This window comes from Odocoileus virginianus, chromosome 20, assembly GCF_023699985.2.
Source record: "Odocoileus virginianus isolate 20LAN1187 ecotype Illinois chromosome 20, Ovbor_1.2, whole genome shotgun sequence".
Taxonomy (NCBI): Eukaryota; Metazoa; Chordata; class Mammalia; order Artiodactyla; family Cervidae; genus Odocoileus; species Odocoileus virginianus.
Window position 1 is genome coordinate 17502436 of NC_069693.1, and position 20305 is coordinate 17522740.

Genomic DNA, 20305 nt, shown 5'->3' on the forward strand with positions numbered 1-20305 from the left:
ACAAAAGCAAGCAGACCTCCTAAAACACGGTCCCAGAAGTGTGGTGCACTTCTGATGAATACCCTTCCCAAGCTCACACAGCGGACCATGTCTGAAGCCATCAGAAGTCTTCCTGGGTGGGAGCCCCGGAAGACCCCTCCCCACCAGATCAGCCCTGAGCCTGTGGCGGTGAGGTCATTGTCCTCACCGTCCTCATCGTCCTCCGTCGTCATCTGAGCCCTCAAGCGCTGGCCCGTCCTCCCAGAGCCCGCCTGGGCTTTCCCTCCGAGTCTCCATGGTGGGTAGAGGCACCCAGGGCTAGGGCCCTGCCCATGGGCCAGGGAGCGCCATTGTCCCCAAGGAAGCCGTGTACCCAGACTTGGGCCCTCTTTTGTGCTAGACTCCCCGCCTCCCCCTGGGCGCAGCAGGCACACCCCAGAGGGCAGAGGTGGGGAGGGTCCAGGGTCTGCCTCCACTGGGCTCTGATTTGGAAAACAGCTGGGACAACCCCTCCTCACCTGCCACCGCCTCCCTCTCCCACCATTTGATTAGGTAGCAGGGAGGTGGTTCCTGGGGTAGGGAGCCCAGTGGCCACCCTCAGAACCTTCTAGATGCCCCAGTCAAAGCATGCTCGGGCCTGGGTTGCCCAGCTGCAGGCAGGATGTGGCTGGTGGGTGGCAAGCCGGGCCTCCCAGCACTGGCCAGAAGAGGGCAGCGTTGTTTCAGGACATGCCAGCTGGCCAGGCTCATCCCTGCTGGCTGTGTTCTCTGTGTTCTGGGGCCTGGGAGCGGGTGGCTGGCCTGATTAGTGGGGGAGAGGCTTGTCCCAACCCCACTCAGCAGCCAGTCAACGTGCTAAGGCGCTTCAAACATGTCCGACTCTTTGCGACCCCATGGACTGTAGCCCGCCAGGCTCCTCTGTCTATGGGCTTCTCCAGGCAAGAATACTGTAGTGGGTTGTCTGCCCTGCTCTCCAGTTAGTTCCCTGATCATTCCACAGGTTTGATGTGGACTGGACATTAGTTTAAACTGCTTGGGGGAGCTCCCCGCTCCTTACCTCCATCACACCGTGCCTGGGGCTATAGCCTGCATCTTCGTCACAGACATCCGCCCCCACCTCCACAGGCTTTGGGTGCCTGCTGCTCACTCGGGGCCCAAACAGTCCCCTTAGCATTTCTGGGGCTCCTCTGGCAGGAGTGGGAACAATTCTGCCTGCTCTTGGGGGCCCCTTGGTCTGACATCTGTCTGGCATCTGTGTGCTGCTTCCTGGGGGCAGGCAAGTCATGCCTGGGTCTCCTCCCCAGCTGGCAGAGGGGCCGCAATGAGGGGTCCCCAAGTCCCCCCTTGTCTTGGTGCCTGAGGGCTTGGTCAGCTTTAGAGAACAAGTGTTTCCTGCAAGCCCAGCCCAGGACACCACTCCCCCGACTTTGCTGTCTCCTAAGAGGACATCTCTGGAGAAGGAAATGGCAACCCACTCCAGTATTCTTGCCTGGAGACTCCCATGGACAGAGGAGCCTGGTGGGCCGTGCAATCACCAGCCGGCCCCATCCTGAGGAGTTGATGGTCTTCAGGACATGCCCCAGTCCTGGGGGCAAGAGAATACACTCAGAAAGGCACAGGCCCTGGTCAGCTATCTGTCCAGACCAGTGGCCGTGGCCTTCAACCTGCCGTCTGGGTTGAAGCAGCCTTTGCATTCTAAAGCAGTACCGCGCAAGCAGATATGCCTGGACAATAACCAAGTGCCCTCACCGTGGGGTCCGCCCTGTGTTGCCTGTTTATGCTGCTGCCCCTGCATCCCACATGGTTGACGCCACAGCCCACAGTGCGAAAGCACCCAGTCAGCCGGGGTGCTTGCAGACACCATGGGACACTGCTTACCGAAAAGTGGAACGAAGCATGTGCTGTGCGCGTGACGCCGACTCACCGCTTCCCCCGACCCTGGCGAGGCTGCTGCCCATGGCGGCAGGAAGCCCCGGGGCTGGGCGGCCGCTGTGTCCCGCCCACACGTGGGGCTAGGGACCACGGGACATCCTTCCTGGGGTCGTGGCCCACGCTGGGGCTCTGCCTCTCCCCACGTCCTCCGCAGAAAGGTAACAGCAGTTCCATCCAGACACATGGGAGGCCCGCAGCACGTGCCGACCCGTGGCTCGGGGCTCCTGGGGCTGGTTGCCTGGATGACTTTCCTGTCTGCCCGGCCCCCATAGCAGCAGCCATCCCATGGCTGGGATGGGGAGCAGGGACGCCTAGAAGGCAGTGGGGAGAGGTCGGCTTGGGGAGTCAGCCCCAGGGCTTTGAGCGTAGGCCTTTGTCCCAGGGCTCGGCACCACACAGAAGGTCTGGCTGGGAGCTGGCAGGTGACCCGTGGGCCTTGTGTGGCCATCACCAGTGGGAAAGTCACCAGTTCGCCTTCCTCTCTGTCTCAGGCTGAGGTCTGGAGGGGAAGCAGGAGATTCCTGCAGCTCAGAAATCCCCCAGCCTGGTCCAGAACGCTGACTGGGGCGGGTGCAAGTCGGGGTCTGAAATGGTGCACTGCGGTGAATAGATCTATGAGTGAGTGCACACGCGTGGGCACGTGTGTACCGTGCCTGTCTGGGGTGAGAGATAGCTGAGAGCGAGGCCACAGCCCTGGAGAGTAAACCAGAGCTGCACCCTGTGAACATAGTGACCTTGCCGTAAAGATCACAGAGTTCCCCCCCAAAAGTCTTCCCAGGCCTCATATCAGAGACCGAACCATCTCATAGGCCTTCTGCCTGCAGTGGGGCGGAGGGGACGGAGGGGATCTGGGGGGGGCCTGGGTGGGCTGATGGTGGCAGGTAGCTTGGGTCTGAAGTTGCCCGGGAGGAGCCAACGGAAGACAGAACCTCTCCTCCAAGCCAGAAATAGAACCAGATGAACACGTGAGGAATGAGCCACCAGCATATTGCTTGGAGATGTGTAATACCTCCCCAGATGGCTTAGATTATCACAACGCGTTCACTCGGCCAGAGATGGTAGGGTCCCTGGTGGGTGTCCCCAGGCAGCTGGGAGGAGCGCTCCTCGTGTTCTCTGTTGAGCCAAAGTATGAGCGAATTCTCCGTCATCAGCCTGCGTTCAGAGGATGGACGGAGTGGACACAGAGGAACTGGGGGAAATGATTTATAAAAGCGATGGCTTTCATCCCTGGATTCCAGAACGACTTGAAATCTGAATAACTGATACATGTAGGAACTCTCTGAGGGAGATTTAAAAAAAAAAAAAAAGGCAGAGAGATAGGGAACTGAGAGCACAAAAATAGACGTCAGCCCCGTGCCCGAGCATCGCTGGGCAGGATGGAGCTGGCCGGCTGGGTGTACACTTCCTTCTCCCTAAAGTGGATGATTTTAAAACAAAAAAAATACAGCCGAAGGTTTCTAGAAGCTGAACAATAAAGCCAGACTGGCCGGGGAGCTCACCCCCGCCTCCCGTGTTTTTGTTTTTGAGAACTTGGTCAGGAGTCGTGCCTGCCCCGGGGAAGGGGCCTGTTTTCACTGCTCCGGATGACTTCAGCATTTGGTGTGCTCTTGTGGGCTTCCTGGCTTTTTAAATAGTTTAATTTCTGTTTTCCTTTGAGCCCTGCACAGCCTCATAGAACTTTCTGCCTGGGGGGATGCTGCTGCAGGTCTCTTTCTGATGTGGTGGCCCCCAGGAATCTGTGTCCCCACGCCCCTGGCTCTGTCCTGTCTGCTCAGGCCATTCCTGGTCCTTCTGAATCAACAAACCACAGACCATTTTCCTTTGTTGCTTCCAAGGACCCCAAGTAAGAATGCTCTGCTCCCTGGGTGAAGCTGGGCCACAGCCCCACACGGTTCCACTCCCAGGCCTGCCTGCACGCTGGCCGCGGAGGATGCAAAGCCGCCTCAGTGGCGGCAGCCACATGCTAAATGTGGGGCCGCCCTGAGGCGCTCGAGGCTGAGTGCCGGAGCGAGGACAGGAGAGCCTGTCTCTGGGCTCTGAGCTGCTGACCCCGACTTGAGACGTTGCCAGGCCAGTGTGCAGAGCCTCGGTTTCCCTGTAGTTTAGGGTTCTGATGTGCTCCGCCCTCCTGGCCAGCTGGCGGGAGGGGGAATGTGTCCCGGGGCACTAGTAAACCTGCAGACAGCTGTCAGCCCCAACCTCTGGTGCATCAGAGCGTCCTGGGGAGCAGATGCTGGGCATGTCTGCTGGGGCCTCTTGCCCTTGGATCCTTGGCTCCCACACCCGGGCTGAGCGGGTCCCGTCTAGTGAGCCCCAAGTCCCCCCGCAGACACACACACATTGGCCCACCCTAGGGTGGGTCCCCCAGAGTCTCTGACCTTGACCCAACCCAAAGTTCCTCTGCCGTTTGGGTGAGCTCTCCCCACCACCACCTGAGAATCACCTGAGTTGTTATCTGGTGCTTCTTGAACTGTTGACAGTTTATGATGTTTTGCAGTCAGAAAAAGACCGGAGATTAAAAAGTGCCCGACTGGGGACTTTGATTTCCAGCAGAGTGTCTTGAGATCCCGAGTATTCACGACTTTCCTTTAGAAACAATTCTGTTTCTATGGAGTCCCTGTTGCTGCCATCAGGCCGCATGGCCGACCCCTGGCTCCACCTGTAGGGCCAGTTGCTCAGGGTGGAGGTCTTCTGAGACAGGCATGCAGGCAGCTCTTGGAATGCAGGCTGAGCCATCGTGTTTACCACTGAAATTTGGGGGTTTTAAAATAATTTTATTTATTTTTGGCTGCGCTGGGTCTTCCTTGCTTTGAGGGCTCTTCTCCCGTTGTGACAAGCGGGGACTACTCTCTAGTTGCTGTACAAGGACTTCTTGTGGTGGCTTCTCTTGTTTCAGAGCATGGGCTCTAGGGCACACAGACTTAAGTAATTGTGACTCCTGGATTCTAGAGCACAGTTGTGGCGCATGGGCTTAGCTGCTCCGAGGCATGTGGGATCTTCCCAGACCAGGGGTTGAAGCCGTGTCTCCTGCGTTGGCAGGCAGACTCTTCACCACTGAGCTCTCAGGGCAGCCCAGAATTGGGGTTTGAGAGGCTCTTTTCATGGCAGTGTGGCTCTGCCTCGGGGCTCCAATTTTCCAACAGTGGCTGCAGACTGCCCCCCACGGGGCGGAGCCAGACCCAGAGAGGGCAGTGGCATCCACCTCCGCCCCTACCCTCTCTGGGGCCCCTAGTCCCGAAGGTACCGCAGGGGCCTGGGCCTGAGGCTGAACTGATGACCCCAGACTGTCTTGTCACCATCAGCATCATGACTTGACCCTGACCCCCTAATGGTCCAGCTCTTGGCCCGCTGTCCAGCATCCTGCTGGTGAGGGGACAGGACAGGGAGGCTGCTCATTCTGGGCACCCCACTCCTCTCTGTGGGTAACCTGGTGGGAGCCAAGCTTGGACCCAGCAGCCCCTCCCTCGTTTTTGTCTTATCCCCATGTGAATGGTGCGTGAGGCGGGATTCTCACCTGCCCTTGACAGTAGGGCCAGGCGGCGAGGGTGTCAGAGCCTGGCTCCCCGCACTCCAGCCCAGCCCCGCGGCTCGGGGCCCTGTCACGGGTGTCCAGAGGGCAGGCCCGGCGGCCCAGCCCCCTGACTCAGCAGCCTGCTGTCTGTCCCAGCGCAGCCCTGCCTCCACCAGCAGGGGCTCCCAGCTCCCGCTTCTGCCTTCCTCCCACACTCTCCACACCCGCCTCTGTGCCTCCTGGTCCCTGCTCTGTGGCCAGGGGATGCTGGGGGCCAGGCAGCCCCCAAGTCGGGGTATTCACTGGGGCCCTGGGGCCTGTGAGAGGCGGGCACCGCGCCTCAGCCCACGTCTTCTGTCTGGCATGTGCATCTGTCCCGAGGCCCCATCCGGTTCCCATGAGCACTGCCCTGTGGGCTGCAGCTGTGCCCATGCTGGGTGCAGGGTGGCCCTTGGTGGGGGTGGGGGCAGCGCTGTCAGAGTGCCTCTGTGGAGGCCAGGTGGGCGCCTGGGGATACCTCCACCCCTCCCTCAGGGAATCCCCACAGCTAGGCGTCCAGGGCCCTGGCCAGCACAGGCCGTGTTGCAAGAAGTCTCTGGTTTGGTGGCCCTGAGTGCCCAGCAGGAGGGAAGCGTGGCTGGGGTGGGTACAGGTGCCCCCGAGTGTCCCACCGGCCTCACACCCCACTCTCCCGGCAGTGTGTTCGACATGGGCGGTGAATATTACTGCTTCGCTTCTGACATCACGTGCTCCTTCCCCGCCAACGGCAAGTTCACCCCAGACCAGAAGGCCATCTATGAGGCAGTGCTGCGGAGCTGCCGGGCCGTCATGAGCGCCATGAAGCCAGGTGAGGGCAGGGGCGGGGCCTGGGGGGAGGACCACATGGCATGTGGATGCTGGTGGCCAGGGGCGGGGCGCCTCTGAGAAGCAGGTCCGGCACTCTGCAGCGACCTGACTCTGTCCCCCCCTCTCATGCTCAGCCAGTAAGGCCCCAGATGCTAGCGGGTCCCCAGCATCGCTCCTGGGAAAGGGGGCTGACCACCAAGCAGAGACAGGGCTGAGGGGGTTCAGGGAGCTCAGCCCGAGGCCACCCCCATCCCCTCCCACCTCCTCCTTCTGCGCGTCTCCCTGTCCACACTGGCCGCTGGGATGTCAGCGTGTCCCCTGCCCTGTCCCACCGCAGCGGCTGCTGCAGCGAGGGCTTGGCGGTGTGGACACTCGCCTCTGGTTGGGCAGGAGCCGAGTGTCTCTCCGGTGTGTGGCGAGTGATGAGCAGAGGCTGGGGGGCCATCTGAGGACCTGGCCTGACAGGCCTTGAAGGCTGGACTCTGAGTTCATACTGGAATCAGGGGGACTGTGGCAGTCAGACTTGTATTTCTCCATGGAACTTTTATAGTCAGTCTCCAACACATGAACCTTCAAGTCGCGAGCTCTCAAAGATGCGAATGTGCGTGCGCCTGTCCAGTCACTTAAATTAGTTCACGTGTCTGGCATTGTCTAGAAAAGTCAGGTACCTAGGCTAACTTGATTGGACTTAACGACCACGGTGTTAGAACTGAACTCATTCGTATGTAGGAAATTTGCAGTATTTACAAAGGGAAAAAGAAGGAAGGATCCTGAGCCCCTAAACTGTAAAGGCCCCAGAGTGTGGCCCCTTGAGGGCCCAGAATCTGATGGCTCCGCCTGGAGCCCATGCCACCTCGTGTCCAGTCGTTGCCGGCCAAGTGCTGCTTGTGAGGGTTCGTCAGCAACTGCCGCCTTCCGAGGAGGCAAACTGTGAGCAGGGCTTTCCGGACGCCCCCATCCAGTGCCAGGGCCACCAGAGGCCAGGGAGCCGGGGAGGGGTGACGGGCCCGCACTCTCACTTGTCCAGCGGGTTCAAAGCCTGGTGATCAGATGAGTCCAAAGATGAGGAACACAGATACACCCGAAAAAGGAGACAAGGAAGGAAACCTGAAAGCTCAGCTCGGGGCAGCTGATGGCATCAACGGGGCTGGCCTGGTGTGGCGGTTGCAGAAGAGAACAGCATCTTGCGCTAATTGTGTTTAAAAAGCAGTTCTCTCTAGGTAGGGGCTAGTGTGGATGCTTCCAGGGTGGACTGTTGCATAAAGACAGAGCAGCGCAGGAGGGGGTGAATTCACAAAAGGTGATAAAGAAGAGGGCGAGGGCGGTGAGAACATGGATTCACAAGTGCTTGTAAATCCACAGCGGGAGGGGCAGGAAGGGAGCCAGCCAGACAGACCGACAGACCGGGTGGGGCACGGCGAGGAGGGAGGGTGATCACCGGGAGCCTTTTATACTTTCTGACCTTTAAACCCCGGTACATGGCACCTGTTACCTGTAAAACTCCGCCTGTGTGGAGCCGTCACCCCGAGTAAGGGGCACCATCTCCTCCTCCTGATATCCTTGCATTACCCCAGGGAGAGAAGGAGTGGAAGGTTCTGTTCAGCTTTGAACATCGGTTGTTTAAGTGATAAGTGTTTCACTTGCAGCAAAAGGTTTGTGCCAGTGGGAGTGCATGGAGGTGCATGGCCCCAAGACCCTGGTGCATCCACAGCCCATGGCAGGTCCCTCCAGGAGCACAGAGGGACCTGTGTGGACCCGAGCCTGGCTCCAGGCCGTGGTACAGAGGGTGGTCCTGAGCAGGCCCTGGGTGGCACGTCCCCAGCTGGTGTCCTGGCCGGCTCAGTCGATCAACAAAGCAACGCCAATTCTGCTCAGAAAGTGGCCAGGTCCACAGGCAAGTCCCGGGGGCCACACATTGAACTGGAAAGGGTCCCAGCACCAAGGTCCTGTGGGACTGCCTGGCCATGTCACTCTGGGGGCGGTTACAAGGCTTCAGGGCCCGCCAGGCCAGACTCAGCCGAGGTGGTCCCTGGGGGCTGCAAGGCAGGCCTCCCCCAGCACACAGCGGGGCACAGGCCTGGCCTGCACTGGGGCCTCAAGGTTCCCGTGGGGGGCTGGGGAAGGGAGCAGAGCCCCCAGCGTGCCCCCCGCCCCATTCTTCTAGGCTGTGCCACGCTCTTCCTGGGGGTCGCATGCCAGGCAGGCCTGGCGGGCCAGGGGTCCTGTGCTCACAGCGCTGCCCTCAGAGGAGGTAGCCATACCCCCCATAGCAGCACAAAGGCCGTGGCCAGGTCAGCCCCCGGTCCTAGCGGAAATGCCCCTGGTTTGTGGGCTTGGCTCCTGGGCCAAGACAAACACCCGCAGAGACTGTGTGACTGCTTCCTGCGCCTTCCAGGGACGAGTGAATAGAGACAGCCGGGGTCACAGCGAGATGCCCAGAGGAGGGGCAGGGGCTGGTGCTTGGAGCACACAGGGATCCCGGGGTACAGGGATCCTGAGCGAGGCAGGCCTGGGGCCCGGGGGGAGTGTCCCGCCCTGCCACGCAGAGGCAGCCTGGGAAGGAGGGCTGAGCTCGCTCAGAGGCTGTGGGAGAGCAGCAGGGCCGGCCAGGCAGTGGCGGCATCTGGGGGAAACGCCACCCTCACCGGCCCCGCGGCGGGGTGGGGGGGTGGGTGCAGCGGCCACGTGCCGGCTTCTGGCCCATGCAAGCAAATCTCTCCAAGGCTTCCGCGTCAGGGCAGGCGCCCATCCTGGGCTGACCACCTGTCTCCACGGGCTCCTATGGGCTTGCCGGTAGGACACCCGGCCCCCACGAGCGCAGGAGGTGCTGTGGGCAGGGCAGGGACCAGAGCCGGTGTCCAAGCTGGCCACAAGTCGGGGCAGGGTCGTTCTTTCTGCAGGCGCTGGTCAGGGTCCCTTTGCCAGCTTTGCCTCCCTCCCTGGTGGGGGCAGGGGCTGCAGTGTCTGGACTCCCTTGGAGGCCTAGCCTTAGAGATGGTCCTGGGCACAGAGGCCCAGCAGGCAGAGGCAGTGGGACAGCATGCCATGCAGACTGGGGGCACCTTAGGGCAGAAACCAGCAGAGCCAGGACTGTGCTTGGTGAAGGCCCTGTGTCCCCCCTCTGGCCTGGGAGAGGCCCCTCTGCTGGCCAAAGGGCAGTGGGGGAGTTCCCGCCCTCCCTGGCCTCTCTGCCAGGGTTTGGGGTGGGGGACCACAAGGGGACCGCGTGGGGTGGTCATGCTTAATTCAGCATCGTGGCGCCTGCTGCCCAGGCACGTGCTGCCCCTGCCCTTCTGCAGGGTGAGTGGGTCCCCCGAGGTCCTGGCAGCAGGCAGGGCTATGTGGCGGGGTGGGCTGGAAGCCCTCCGCCCCGCGCCAGCATGGCCTGCCAGACACTTCCCTGCAGCCCTCAGGGCCTGCCCTGGGACCCCGGCCCTGAGCCTTCCCTCCTGCACCCCCAGGGCCTGGCGCGCGGTCATCCCCTGAGGGCCATTGTCTTCGGATGAAGTGAGCTCTTTGTCTGGATGGGCTGTGAGGATGTAGCTCAAGGGGCCCTCCACTGCCTTCCCAGCTCGGCTCCGGGCCTCGGAGCCCCCCAGGCCTGTCACGCTCTGGGCAGGAGGCCTCAAGGCTGTGATGGATGCTGCCGAGGCTCCCAGGAGCCCGCCCCGGCAGCAGGCCCAGCAGGCTCTTGGCCCATCAGGGGAAGGTGTGGTCCGAGGGGGCCAGGTGAGCACAAAGGCCAGTCGGTGACTTGAGGCTGCTCGGGATACGTAGTGGGGCCTGGGCCCCAGGACTCGGGTCCCTCTGAGCCAAGAGGCAGGTGGTACAGTGCAAACGCAGATGCCGCCTTGCTACCCTGGGCCCGAGTGCACAGAGGAGCGGGGTTGGGGGCACACGTGAATCCTGGGCCCGTCAAGTCACAGCACAGGCTGCAAGAGAGCCACAGTGAGGCGGGGGCTCCCGGTCAGGCCACGTGGTTGTCAGACTCGGAGCAGGGCAGAGGGCCCCGCCTTCTCGGGGTTCAGAGACCGAGCCCTGCCCAGCTCGGGCAGCAAAGGAAGAGGCAATCAGGGAGGGCTTCCTGGAGAAAGCCTCAACACAGAGGCCCACAGGAGGCCAGGCAGTGAGACTGGGAAGGTGAGGTGTCCCAGCGGAGGGAGTGGCAGGTGGAAGGCACAGGGGCACCTCAGGAGTGGGTGGGGATGAAGCTGGAGAGGGAAGCCAGTCCAAGGAGCTTGGGGCTCTGTCCTTGGGGCGGGGACTGGCCTGGTCTGACCCATGCTCCATAGAGATGGCCCGGTGTCCCGGCCGTTTACAGGAGGCAGTGGGGTGAGGAGTCTGGAGGAGCCAGGCAAGGGTCCAGGAGAGGTGGGGGCCCACGGAGGCGCCGGGGTCAGGAGAGGTTTCGGAAGAGAGGATGAGATTCGGTGCTTGCTGGCGGTGGGAGGGCGGGCAGGGCAGATGACCTGGTCTCTGCAGCATGATCTCGGTGCGGTGTCCCCAGTGTGAGCAGGCTCGGGGGACCCCCGATGCTCCTGGCCAGGCCTGTAGGGCTCGGAGGTGCCCAAGGGCTGCAGGGGCCGAGGAGCCGGGACGTTGGGGCCTTAGGCGGGCAGGGAGACCCTCTGGCCTGTGCCCACCCCTGCAGCCTCGCCCGAGGACAGTAACCTCCACTTACTTCAGGGGCCCCTGCCCTGGCCGTGGGTGTTGTAACCACCATCCGGGCCAGACATTGGGGCCAAGTTGCTGGAGGTTTAATCACTGTCACAACCCTAACCACACACAGGCAGAAACTCCCACTCCCGGCCAAGAGAGCCGTGTGCACGGCCTTCCCCAAGGGCGCGCAGGCGAGGAAGACTACAGGCGCCACGGGGACCGCCGGGGCCCACACGTCCGGCCCCCACGAGGGGCCGCGAGGACAGGAGGGGAGCCGAGCTGCCAGCACGGAGCTTGATTTATACCTGATTCCCACCCTTTGCCTGGGCCCGGCCGAGACCGCAGCCCCGCACTGTGGAAGGTAGCCAGGTTTGAAGTCAGCCTGCTTCCCGGGCCTCTCGCTTGGCGACCCGAAAAGGCCCTGCCGGAGAGAGATGGAGCCGCCCTGGGGCATTGGCCCTTCCTGGGTTCGCCGGGGCCAGGCTGAGTGATGGGAGCGGAGTTCGCAGGGTTACTTGGGGGCTTACTCTTAGGCCCAGAGGCCCTGGGCAGGGGGCAGGCCTTAGGAAAGAGCGCGCTGCACGCCCACCCCTGGACCAGCACCCACTCTGCCAGGCCGTGGTGTGCCCTGGAGAGGCAGCCGCCCTCCTGGTGGAGAGACCCTAGAAGCAAGTGAGCATACTTGTGCAGGAAACAAGGTGCAGACAGTAGTGGCCGGGACAGCAGAGCGATTGCGATGGGGGAGGTCACTCCAGGAGGGGCTGATGTGTACGCTGAGACCTCAAGGAGAAGGGTCACAGGCCAGCCAGCTCTGCAAAGGCTCAGACGTGCAGGGCCCTCTGGTGTGCTTCTGGAGCAGGGGTCCCGGCCCGAGGAGGGCAAGGCGGGTGAGTCAGTCTTAGGAAAAGAGTGGTGGCTGAGGCTGGGCAGGCTTGGCTTGTGCCCCAGGGATGCACTGATCATAAAGTGTCGAACCTAGGGCCTGACTGGCCACAAGTGATGGATGAACAGTGGCAGTTTGGGGGAGCTTAGTGAGCCGGTCACCAGTAGATGCCAGAGGCTCTAGAGCCAGCTTTCTGACAGCCAGTGTCATGGCTCTTTGACAAAGGAAGCATCTGAGGCTCCCGGAGGTGAAGGCCTGCCTAGGCCACACAGCAGGTGAGCGGCCTAGCTGGGACCTGGTTAACAAGGTCTCTATTTCAGGATGCCAGACCATCAGAGAAAAGCTCCCCGTGCTGGCTCCACCCCCAGGGGTGCAGACCCAGCCACCCGTGCCGACGTGGTTGTAACCAGACCCCAGGACGCCACCCCCACTTCATGGGCTGAGGCAGGTAGAACAGGGCTGGTCTCCAAGGAGGCTGTGTCTCTGGACAAGACTGGGGTTCCTCCACCCTTGGCCTCCCTATGTCTTGGGCCGGGGACTGGCCACTGCCCGGTGATCGGGGTGCAGCACCACCAGTTCAGACCCTGGGTCCGGGGTTCAGGAGGTTGGGTCAGCCCTGGGCCTCCAGCCAGCTCAAGACCCCAAACATGGTCCCACTGTCTCTGGCAGGGTAGGGGGACACCTGGGGGCCTGGTGCCCAGCAAGTGTCTGAAAGGGGAGGGCCCGTGTCTCGTCTCCCTCTACCCCTCGGGCCCATCATCTGCTCCCTGCCAGCCCCAGAGGCTCAGATCCTGGTGGCCCACCCCTCACCAGTGCAGGGTCCAGCAAGGGCCCTTGGGGTGTGGAATCCCAGTGCTCCCCTCCTGCAGCCGAGATCCTCGGGGCATGGCTGAGCGGCCCCGTGGGAGCCAGGGTTAGGCCTCACATGGAGGGCCACAGGGTCAAGCCCGGACCCTCTCTCTGGGTGCAGGTCCCACCCTGTCCTGGCCCCGTTCGTCCTCGGGCTGCTGGCCTCGGCTGGCACGCGGCCTGCCCCCAGCTCCGCCCTCGTAAGGTGGGGCAGCGAGCGTTGCCGGCCTAGGTTCTTGTGCTCAGTCTGAGCACCTAGTGCCCTCATTTCGTGGAGCCCAGTGGGCAAGGCGGCCGCGCCCCAGTGACAGTGAGCCTCCTGGAGGCCGCTCCCTGAGGGCCTAAGGCTCCAGCCCCTCAGGGCCTCCCTGGGGGCCAGGCAGCTCCGAAGAGCCTGCACTCCTCAGAACTCGGTGCCTGGGGATGCTCTTCATGGTGACCTTTGCCCCAGAAACATGGGGCCGGGATGAGTTTGATTAGAGCCCAGGGTTTGGACATCTGGGCTACCACGGAGATGGTCACCTGGTGCTGGTAGCCACAGGGCCACAGACCCCTGCCGGTTTGCCGGGGAGGCTGCGCCGGCTGCACCTTCACCCCAGAAACCTTTGCTCCCCACAGCGGCTCCAAGGATGATTCAGCCCCCCATGCGAGGGTGTGCAGGGACGCCCCCCCCCCCCCCCCCCCCCCCCCCCCCCGAGCCTCTGTCTAGGGCTCACCGAGGCCGCCCCACCTCGGCTCTTGGGGACACATGCTTTTCTCCTCCTGGTGCCAAAGATTTTACTGGGCTCCCCTGGCCCTGGGAACACACAACAGGAGCTGGGCCCCTGCGGGTGACTGTGGATGAGAGGAGCCTAGCCCCGAGGGCATAGTGGAGAGAGAGGAGGGGTCTCGAGTCCAGAGCTGCGCTGAGAGAGCCCTGCAGGGAGACCGCCTGGGCCGCATCGCTCTTGCCCCTCACCTCAGGCTCTCCGGCTTCAGCCAATGCAAGGGCTTCCTGTGTTCCCCGCAACCTTGCCCTGGGAAGCCCTGGCCAGGCTGCCAGAGGCCTCAGCTCATTGCAGCCTCCTTCTGAGCCCCAGGTGTCTGGTGGCCCGACATGCACCGCCTGGCCGACCGCATTCACCTGGAGGAGCTGACCCGCATCGGCCTCCTGACCGGCAGCGTGGATGCCATGGTCCAGGTCCACCTGGGAGCCGTGTTCATGCCTCATGGGCTCGGCCACTTCCTGGGACTCGATGTGCACGACGTGGGAGGCTACCCCGAGGTCAGTGTGGGCGCGTTGGCCCGAGCGGCCTGCCTGTGAATCGGAGCTGAGCCTGGACCTCCCTGGGGGTGGAGTGGGGCTCTGGGACATGGCCGCAGTGTAGGGGATCAGGCAGGATGAGAAGGACTGGGGTCTTGGCAAGGCCTGCTCTCCCTCCACCCCTTTCACCCAGGGGTTGATCCCAACCCAGGTCGCTGCCCCGGTCCCCCCCATGCCCAAGGGCCCTGGTCCTTATACGAGGGCGTCTTCTCTGGCAGCCGCCTCCACAGAACCTGGCAGGCAATGGGTGTGCTCTGCACAGGGCCCAGGGCTGCATGCTGGGGGCAACACCTGCCCTGAAAGTGTGCAGTGCACGGGGTCCCCACAGGGCCGTGGGAGCCCCAAAGCTGGGTCTCAGTGGTGGGCTGGCAGTGCGCCCATCATGTCCTCCTGCCTCTGGCTTCATTCATCAGGTATGACAAGCCGCCTCAGGCTGGTGACCGGTCCATCCTGGGACGAGCTGAGCCCTGTGCCCCTCGCAAGTCCTGCCACACCCTCTCCTGGTTCAGCTGGATGGTTCAGCTTGGGTCCACCCAGATACCTGGGCCAATAGGGCCCCCATGGCCTCCTCATCTCCTGGAGGCATGCTCAGCGGGACAGGGAGGCTTGTGTGGGCATCTCCAGGCCAGGCTTTCCCCTCCCCCTCCTACTACCGACCCTTGAAAGGACCACCCAGACAAAGCTTGAGGCTTCAGGAGGCTCTGCCGGGCAGGTGGCTGCAGCCTCCACAGGCCCTGGGTGGGGGTGAGCCGGCTCTGCCGTCTGGCCAGGTGCCCGAAGCACAGGGGGGTGGATTATGCAATCAGTGCACGCCCTGGGGCCCACTAGCCAGTTAGCCAAGATGGCTTGGCCCCTTAGCTGCAGGGTATTTTGAAAGCTCTAAGAACGATTTTGGGGGGGGGGGGAATTGCTCAAGAGAAGCATTATTATTCAATTATTTTTTCCTCAAGTGTAAACAGTTAAATTTGGAGAAACAAAATCAGTTTTAATTTCCTAATTTCTATCCATCACACTGTGCGCAGGGAGCCAAGAGCGGAGCCTTCCAGACATTGTTAACTGAGGTTCGTTATTCATTAGTCGCCAAAGCACTTTTTTTTTCCACCAGAGAAAATTGGCAGCAAACTGTTTTCATCTTTTCCAGTAAGCAGTCCTTTGTGCTCACGGAGTCTATTCTTTTGACAGATAAACATTGTGGAAAAAATATGGCTTTTCCTCTAAAAGTCATTTGTTTTATTTCAGACACATCTGGGTCTCCTCTGCCCGGAGCCCAGTGCATTGGAGGCCCCGTTAAGCCCTGAGCCCAAGCGGAAGCCGGCGTGGACCCGATGTGGGCAGGGTCCCCCCACCCCCAACAAGGCTGAAGTCCCCAGGCCTGAGGGGCTGGGCGCTCGGCCTCTCCCCTTCATGGGGTCTTCTCCCTACTCAGCCCCTCCTCCATCCTTCTCCCAGCCCTGATCTGGCCGTCCCTTGGTGAGGCCTATAGCGCAGACTCCTAGTCAGTGGGCAGGGGGCAGGCACATCCTCCTGTGCCCCCTGGATCCCTTCCATTCACCCCTCACCCCCAGTCTGAGCAGTGGTCCTGGAATCTTCTGGAGAGAAGGCCGTCTGTACAAGTTTGAGGAAACCCCCCGCCTTTGGCACAGCCCCTCAGCCACCAAGGAGATCAGGGAGGCAAGACCTCGTCAGCTCTCAGCGTCCGCCAGGTCCCTGACTTTGACAGCCTTGGAAAGAAAGGGTTGGCTCTTGGGGACAGCATGAAGGGAAGGGAGGGGAGGGGCTGCCCAGGGGGCAGACGCAGGCTTCAGATGGCAAGAGATAGGCACCTGCTACCCACCACCCAGCACCTCTCACCTGAGCACAGGGACCGTCATCCCAGACTGCCGTCCTGTGTCCCCTGCCCTCCTGCCCAGACCCTCCAGGCACATAGTACTGTGGGGTCAAATACCACACCAGGTGGGCGTCTGTGCCCGGGGTCACAGAGCCTTGGTGCCCCCTCGTCAGCTCCATCCTAGCCTGGCTCACACCTGGTCAGGACGGCCGTGCACTGCTGTCCCCGCCCTCGTGGAACCATGGTCACGGCCTTCCCTGCTGTGCCCAGCCATGGATGGAGGCTGAGCCAGCCCGTTTCTGGTTACCTTACATGAACCACTAATTGAAGTCTGATGTTCTTGGCCCCCAAACAGTCAGAAATGACAGTTCCATCTCCAGCAGCTGGGCTTCCAGCATAGAGCCATGAGTGGGGCAGGGCAAGCTCAGAGGCCGACCAGAAAGCTTGCCTGCTGTGCGCTTGCTCCCAGGCCTTGGCCAAGGGCCGGACGGGTGCCTCCAGGACTTGGGGAAGGCAGGGAAATTTCTGCAAGTGTCCTAGGTGCCACCTGCCCCATCGGCCATGCCCATGTGAGTGCTGGGGGAGAGAGCTGAGAGCCAGTCCCCCACAGCCCAGCGGAGGCTCAGTGCATGGCGTGGTGTGGAGCTGCCCTATGCACTCCTCGTGGGCCACACCCCCAGGCCATGCACACGGGGTGAGTGTGCATCTGTGCACACATAAGCCAGGGCTGGTGTCCTGACAGCACTTGTCCCTCTTCCTGGAAAGCCACACGGAAAACCTGTGCCTCAGCTTGTAGGGAGCCAGGCCCAGCACTTCAGGGCTGGTTTCCACTCTGCCTGGAAACCAGCTGCCTGGAAGAAAGCTGCAGCCTGGGAGGCCCTGCAGCCTCCTAAGAGCTTTTTTGGCTTCACAGGTTTGGCTTCAACTGCTCCCCTGGAGGGGAGAGGGCCTGGGTAAGGCAGCCGGACCCCCAGCCAACCCCCTGGGTCAGCAGGGGCAGTGTGCCTTGGGTGTGTGCACACGAGTGTCCATGGGGCACAGTTCTAGGGGTGACAAGGGGCAGGGACACAAGAAATCTAGGGGAGCGTGCAGAGAGCAGAGGGCTTTATCTGAAGTACCGTGGATGACCCAGCAAGTCCGAGTCTGGGCTGGAGACCCCCGAGGTCACAGAGCCTCCCGCGGCTCCAGGAGGACCCAAGGGGCTTGAGCCAGGCCCCACGTGTGGATGCCTGCACAGACAGGGGCGGGTGCTCTGCGCACTTACCCATTTCTGTCTGCCTCCCGCCGAGGTGGTGGCCTTGGCTTGGGGCTGTGCCCTCCTGGGTCCCCCCTTCACTATCCTCTCCCCACCACCCCCCTACCCCCACCCAGGGCGTGGATCGGATTGACGAACCCGGCCTGCGGCGCCTGCGCACCGCTCGGCACCTGGAGCCACGCATGGTGCTCACCGTGGAGCCGGGCATCTACTTCATCGACCACCTCCTGGATGAGGCCCTGGCCGACCCGGCCCGCGCCTGCTTCTTTAACCGCGAGGTCCTGCAGCGCTTCCGTGGTTTTGGTGGGGTGAGTGCTGATTGCTCCCAGAACGCCCCCTCCCCTGCCCCCCCAACCTGTCCCCTCTTTGTCCTCCAGGACAGGAGGCACAGTCTTGACTCTCCTCACTTGAGAGGCACCTGGCCCACCCTTCCTCATGGTCTGTCACCAGCCCTCAACACAAGCGACACAGATTTCCTACAAAACCTCTGCCCACTCCAGGGGTTCCCACCCACCTGGCAGGGGGCAAGCCGGGGTGGGCGGGTGGAGGAGCAGATGTCCTGTGGGAGGCGCCTTCCGCCCAGCAGCTGCCCACAGCGGCCTTAAGGCCAGCACCCCGACCCGGGCCGTGCTGCCCACTCCACAGAAAGGGCTCTTCCCACTCAGCCTGGAGCTGTCGGGCCTGATGCTCAAACTAAGCGCACAAAGGCAGCTCAGAAATAACGAGCGTCCATCCATCTGACCAGGTCCGGATCGAGGAGGACGTCGTGGTAACTGACACTGGCATGGAGCTGCTGACCTGCGTGCCCCGCACGGTGGAGGAGGTGGAAGCGTGCATGGCGGGCCAGGACAAGGCCTTTGCTCCCTTCTCTGGCCCCAAGTAGAGCCACGGTGTGCCCCGGGGCAGGGGGCTGGACCCCGGCCTCGCAAGTTGCTTCCTGGAGGGCGGCCTGCTGATCGGCCCCAGTGGTGCTCAGAAATCACACACGATATCATCGGCCTTTGATCACACCCAATATGCTGTTTCCCTGGAGAAACTTTCTTACTACCCTTCTATGGGATCACACCCTTCATCTAAATGTCTTTACTTTGCTTGAGTGACAGCAGCTTTTAGAATACTAATTTTCAATTATCACATTATTTTCAATAATCCTGTTCTCTTTACTAGAAACTAAATGTGTATTTCGCTGTCATTTGTATTCTCAGGAAAGGGGCATTTCTAGTGTTTTCTCTCAAAATCAATACACAGAATGGAACTTGCAATAAAAGATTTCCTAAAATGGACCTTTGTGCCCATCGCGCCCCCCCACCCATTCTTTTTCCCTTTGCAGATGAACACATGCTTAGACCTGGAAAGTGACCCTGCACAGCCCTCTGGGGCCTGAATGTGTAGGTGGGGCTGTCTTGCCTCTGCACAGGTGCAGAGGAGGACTGTAGCATAAGAAGCCTTTTTGAATGGGTGACTCAGTGGTAAAGCATCCACCTGCCAATGCAGGGGACACAGAAGATGCAGGTTCGATCCCGGGGTTGGGAAGATCCTCCAGAGATGGGAATGGCAACCCATGCTGGTATTCTTGCCTGGAAAATCCCTTGGACAGAGGAGCCTGGTGGACTACAGCCCATGGGGTGACAGACGTGACTTGAACATGCACGCATGCACTGCCTCAAATCTGGATTCCCGAAGTGGTCGTAACTGCGTAGCATTTAAAGCAGTTACCTGAGAACCTGCGACTTGCAGACTCCTTGTCCTTGGTCTCCATTTCATGTGAGATGTGCTAGTAAAGCCAGCATCTGTCTGAGAGACACTGCTGCCTCAGGCAGCACCATGGCAAAGGTGAGCTCTCTCATTCCTTCCACGTTTGCCGAGTCCATTTGTCTCCCATGAATGGGAGCCTGCTGGCCGAACTCCACTCTGAGGCGCTGGGGCCACCCGGCCCAGTGGCCGGACACCTGGCCTTCTTCTGCTTGCCCAGCCTTCCCACGGTCTCCCAGACCCACCCCCACTCCGCAGCCAGCTTCTAGAATCCTGCACACCATCCCAGGGTTGTCTCTGCATGTCTGGGAGTTTTTGAGCCCAGGTGGAGGGCAGGTTAGAAGGGCAGATGTCACTGATGACGCCTTGACAGGATGGGGAAACCATAGCCCAAGCCAGAGACTGTTTAAGTCACTGAGGAGAGGAGCACTAACTGATTTCTTCTATGCCACTAGTACAAAAGTGCTTGTGATGTGGCCGCATTAAAATAAAGCAGTATTCATTTCAAATCACTATTTTTTATAAATTGTAAGATTTATAACATCCAGTTTTTAAGGTTTCCTGCTGACAAGCAGATATGTTTCCTAATAATGATTATTCATGATATTGGGCAGTTTGAGTAATGGCTGTCTTTCTGAAGGTCAGTTTGAGTTCGCCCAAATCGTTCTCACCACCAGCTGTACCTGCAAGCCACATTCTATGCACAGGGTTTCAAGTTCCCCCCACCCCCAGGATAAAACCAGTTAAAATTAGGTTGGAACTCTTAAGTGGACACTTCAGTTGTGTTAACTGAAAAATACATCTTTCTCCTTCCTCCCCTTTAGATGTTTTATACCAAAACTGCCCATTTCATATAACGTTTGCTCTGATTATCAAGCAAATTGATAAAAAAGTTCAAGGAGAAATCTCAGTAACTAAGTGCTCTTTGTCCCAGAGGGACAATGGGGACAGAAATGGCTGCTTGGACCCAGGTGGGTGAATCAAAGGGCATTCTTTGCAGGTAGGACTCATGGACACAGTAGTCACCTACCTCGCCCCATGTTTCAGAGGCTGCATTCAAGTTCTAAGTCTCCAAGTTTTGCAGAAATTTGTACAGCTTCAGAAATTCATTAGAGACCATTCCAGAAAGCCACACAGTGCCAAAAAGCCTTTCCAAAATCCAGGAAAAGTCTAGGTATTCATTTAAGAAATGAGCATCTCCTATATGCCAATGTTGGCATAAAAACAAGACCCCAGCTCTCAGAGCCTGGAGTCTGACTTCTCCTTAAACATGCACAAATAGTCTCAAACACTGAAAAGTGCCAAGAAGGAAAGTAAAACAAGATTGACTTTGCCTAGAAAGCCAGGGGCCTGAGACAGGAAGGGTGGAAAATGAAAACTATAGGGATGAAGCCATTCCAGAGCTGTGCTAAGGCAGCCAGCCCTTGGGTAGAGTGCTGAGAAAAGCCCTGCTGTCAAAGCAAAGTGATGCAATGATGCGCGAGAGTTGCGGGGGTTTAGGGTAGGGG

The 20305-nt window shown here is 60.5% G+C and overlaps 1 protein-coding gene across 2 annotated transcripts in view; it reads left to right on the top strand.

The window, feature by feature from the left end:
* PEPD (peptidase D) overlaps positions 1–18328 on the top strand; it is a 118148-nt gene extending 99820 nt beyond the window's left edge. For both annotated transcript variants that reach the window (XM_020899266.2, XM_070450993.1), the window contains exons 12-15: positions 6121–6269; positions 13739–13923; positions 17162–17353; positions 17791–18328. In XM_020899266.2, the coding sequence (XP_020754925.2) occupies positions 6121–6269; positions 13739–13923; positions 17162–17353; positions 17791–17928 (664 nt within the window). In that variant the 3' untranslated portion in view covers positions 17929–18328. The remainder of the gene's footprint in view (positions 1–6120; positions 6270–13738; positions 13924–17161; positions 17354–17790) is intronic.
* The last annotated feature ends 1977 nt before the right edge of the window (positions 18329–20305 follow it).